The sequence below is a fragment of the Gobio gobio genome (assembly GCF_949357685.1).
Source record: "Gobio gobio genome assembly, chromosome: 12".
Lineage (NCBI taxonomy): Eukaryota > Metazoa > Chordata > Actinopteri > Cypriniformes > Gobionidae > Gobio > Gobio gobio.
Genome location: NC_137105.1, coordinates 33,980,320 through 33,984,616, shown reverse-complemented (window position 1 = coordinate 33,984,616; position 4,297 = coordinate 33,980,320). Strand labels below are relative to the sequence as shown.

General features: G+C 40.2%; 1 protein-coding gene across 1 annotated transcript; it reads right to left on the bottom strand.

The window, feature by feature from the left end:
* Window positions 1-1,258: 1,258 nt before the first annotated feature.
* Window positions 1,259-4,033, bottom strand: LOC307135487 (alpha-1-antitrypsin homolog). The gene is made up of 5 exons (XM_079831985.1): window positions 3,877-4,033; window positions 2,749-3,432; window positions 2,387-2,657; window positions 2,095-2,239; window positions 1,259-1,986 (listed from the first exon to the last, which is right to left on the bottom strand). Exons 1-5 carry the CDS (start codon window positions 3,947-3,949, stop codon window positions 1,798-1,800), a joined length of 1,362 nt encoding a protein of 453 aa, XP_079688111.1. The 5' UTR covers window positions 3,950-4,033; the 3' UTR covers window positions 1,259-1,797.
* Between the last annotated feature and the right edge of the window lie 264 nt (window positions 4,034-4,297).

The following is a 4,297-nucleotide window of genomic DNA, read 5'->3' as shown; positions in this document are numbered from 1 at the left end:
TTAGTCAGCGTTTTTAGACATTGGTGCAGTCTCGTCATCGTCTCGTCTTTGTCATGGAAAAAAAGGTTGTTGACGAACACTATCCACATGAGTAAATTACAATTCCAACTTGATAACAAAACATACAAAAGAGCAACACCAAAATACATTGAACACACTGTCATGGCCATCAATCATCAAAGAGAATTGAAAGGTTAGTTCACCACTTAATGAAAATTAGCCCATGATTTACTTCACCTCAAGTCATCCTAGGTGTCTATGACATTCTTGTTTCAGACGAATACAATCAGAGTTATATTAAAAAATGTCCTGGCTTTATCCAAGCTTTATAATGGGAGTGATTCAAGATTTTGATGGCCATAAAAGTAATCCATCTGCAGAGGGTTAATAATGGCCTTCTGAAGCGAAGCCATGCATTTTTTGTAAGATAAATATCCATATTTATTAATTAAAATAAAAATAAATAATAAAATAACTAGCTTCCGGCAGTCGACCGTACGCGTCGACTTATGCCAAAAGAGAGACCTCTGACCCGACACATGATGTATTGACAAATGTGGATATGCAGAGGATAGAGCAAAACAAAATACTGGCGACAAAATAGAATTAAAAGAGGATTCGATATAAGAGAAGTTATAAGAAGATTCGATATAAGAAGAGTTTGATTTTGTTGCCCAGAGAGACGTTGAAGCTTATGCTACTCCTACATCATACATCACATCACAGGTCACTCTTTTGTCGCAAGTCGTCTGCCGGGAGCTAGTTATTATAGCCTATAAAGTTATAAATATGGATATCTATATTATCAATATAGGATATTAATTGTTTATTAGTACTTATATTACACAGTAATTATAGTACAAATATTAATGATTTATTCTGCAAGACCTTATTCTACAGCACTTCCTTAATCCTACCCAATATCTAAACTTAACAACCTTACTAACTAATGAGCAGTAATTAGGGGTTTATTGAGGCAACGTCATAGTTAATAGTTAGTTAATAGTGAGAATTGGACCCTAAAGTGTGGGGTCCTGCTGATCTCTGCTGATCTCATCAAAAGGTCGTAAAACAATTTCAAAAATGATTTCCTGAAATTGAGGTCAAAAGGTCAAAAAAGCCATAAATCATAGGGGTCATAAATCAAAGTGACAGGTTGTCCCTTATATTACTCTCTCTCACAGTCCTATAGCTCGCCCTGGGTCTCTCACAGTCCTATAGCTCGTCCTGGGTCAACATTTCATTCAGTAACATTAGGCAGTTTTGATTTATATGCTGTTTAATGTTGGTGAACACATTATTGCATATGATTACATATGATATCACTTGTTTCTGCAACACATCGTCTTTGCATGTGTTTTGGTCAGGAGATTCAGTACTCTTTCAGAAGATGACTAACAGCGCACCACATACAACAGTGAAAACACGGAAAGCCAGAAATGTCCTCTAATGGTGGGGAAGCGTTTTCGCATAAAAGAGTTAATAAGCTCAAATTTGCAGACAGCATTATGACACCAGTATTGAGAAATACTGTGTGCTTTTGGATGCATTTTATTTTACAGCATGTATACTTTATAGTGTACTTACGCATGAAAGTACTGAGTTATGTTAGGTAACTACATGGGTTAAGGTTAGGTTAACTGTTTACCCAGTGAAGTGAAGTGCTACAGTGCATTTTTAAAATTATGACTCACTTGATTACAATCAAATCAACATTTATTGCAGCTTACAATAACATCCACAAAAAGATTAGCAGCCTTCTGCAGAGGACCGGCAAGTTATGATTGGAGTAGGACCTCACACAGTAGGATTGGTAATCTTGCCCATGAAGAGGATGCTCTTGGTGCTGCCCTCTAAAATCAGTACCAGAAAAGGCCGGTTGAGCATCACATTTTTTAGCAGCATACGGGGAATAAGTTCTATCGTGGTTGCAGCTACTCCCTCTGCGCCCTCCTCATCCACGCTGAGGACTGCCTGATGGTCAACCTGGAGATTGGGTTAAATATGTGAACATGACTGTATAGAGTTTTCAAATTCTTTAGGTCTATCAACCATTGGTGGTGCTTCAAAAGGTAAAAACAAGTCCACACGTACCTGTGACACATGAAGTTCCTTTTCTGAGATCCCGGAGAAATCAGCTGTGTCACTGAATGCATCGATTATTCCCATCTCCTTCAGAATGTCGTTCAGTTTCATATTTGCAGAGATTTTGAACTTGGGCATAAACAGGTCCACAGACCTGAAGGGCAGAAATGTAGATATGGTATATCAGCTATTATGGCCATTTCCAAGTTCCCACATTTCTGTGCAACTAAACAACCATTAAACGTAAAGTCAGAAGTCAACTACTACATGAATTTAAATCTGGAGGTATTGACAGTATTACCCATTGAAGAGTTTCTCATGCCAGTACTTAATATGGTGTCTGCAGATGGATTCTTCAACCTCCTTCATCTTCCCATCACCAGGAAGAACGATCATCATGGAAGTATTTCCTTTGTACGGTACCTTCATGACCGTAGTTTTGTTGACAGGGTCTTGATAGATGCCATAGTAGCCGGTTCTTTTCATCATGTCAACTTTCACGGTGGTGTCCTTGTCCACTTGGAAGTCAGCTTTGTGGGTCAGTGTTTCATTAAATGGCTCGTCCCACTTCCCTATAAAGACAAATTGCAAGAATTTCAGATCAGATCAAAGAAATTATTATTACAGGAATATCGCTGAATGAAATAGAAGTTTATTTAGTACCTTTGAAGTACATATAGTTAATCAGCATCATCACCGTATCTGCATCCAGGTCCTTCACCATGTCGGTTATCTTGTCATGGGTTTTCTTGGCGATATACTTGTTAATCTCCTCTGCAGCAATTTCAGGCTTGGAGAAGTCAACGCTGAAGGCTTCGCTGTTGTAGTAGTGCTGAGAATCATTCAGGAACTTGTCCACCACTTTGAAGCCTTCATTGATGGCCACACCAGCTCCTGCCTCCAGCTGCATGTCTCCCTGGCTGTGTTCCAGCATGTGGAGCAAGTGCTCATAACCCTCATTGACCTGCTCTGGCTTCAACTCACCATAACCCAGAGTGCTGTATATCTGTGAATGAGTGCTGCCATTGGCACCTAGAGCCAGCATGCTTAAAGCCATTGAGATCCCGATCGGGGAGAAGAAAATGTTCTTGCCCTGGGCTTTAGGATGGGATGCAAGTTTCTTGTAGAGAGAGAAGGCGAAGTCAGCGTTGTGTGGAGCAAGCAGGTGGCAGGCATCACTGCCCTCCTCGTGGCTGGGGTGGGGTTCGTCCTTCTCATGGTGGAGATGGTGGTGGTGCTCGGCTGTGTGACCACCGTGGTCGTGACCTTCGTGGGGTTCGGCCCAGGCCGTTGCTACCAGCAGGGCAGCAATTGCAAAGCAATAAATCTTTCCCAACATTTTATCACCTGTTTTATGACCAGAGGGCACAGCATTGTACAAACATTGTGATTTTGCACTAATCCCAGCAAGTAATTTTGCATTTAAAAGACGCCTAATAGCCATCCAAACACAGCCCTGACGTCTAGGCTAAAACAAGGCAAAATTTGGGCTGTCAATGAAAATGTATTAGATTTCTAACCATAGCCCAAGAATAGACTAGTCTTTTAGAACATGAATATGTCAAAGTAATGAAACCAAACGCCTTGTAATCACTGTTGACTTTGCTTACATGATGGAATATCATACATCTTGCAAGTAATTTTGGCAAAAAGGGGGTTACTCATAGCCTGACTATATCGGGTCTGTAGTTAACCAAGACGGTGAAATGACGGCTTGCTGGGAGAGTATATTTAAGCTATTTAAAATTCAGTTTAAATCATAGCTCTTTAAGCAAAACAATTGTAACTTACCATCAAAGTCCTCTTGACTGTTCAGATGGAGTGGCGTCAATTTATAGTCCTTCAAGCATCGGCCGAGTAACATTTTTAAACATTAACCTGTTTCCACCCCCATTCTGTGAACGCAACCACTCATGATTAACTGTTGCTCTGTATTTAGTGATGCAACACAGTTTTATACTTCAGTGTCAGGGGTTTTCAATACTTAAAATGTGTGTGTGTGTGTGTGTGTGTGTGTGTGTGTGTGTGTGTGTGTGTGTGTGTGTGTGTGTGTGTGTGTGTGTGTGTGTGTGTGTGTGTGTGTGTGTGTGTGTGTGCAGGTTGATTTAATTTAGTTTTAAAAAGGAGGCAATCAGTAATTTAGGAATGATGACTGTCTTCCTCTCAGACTGTTGATCAAAAATTCTTCACATCTTAAGATACCGTGGTAGCT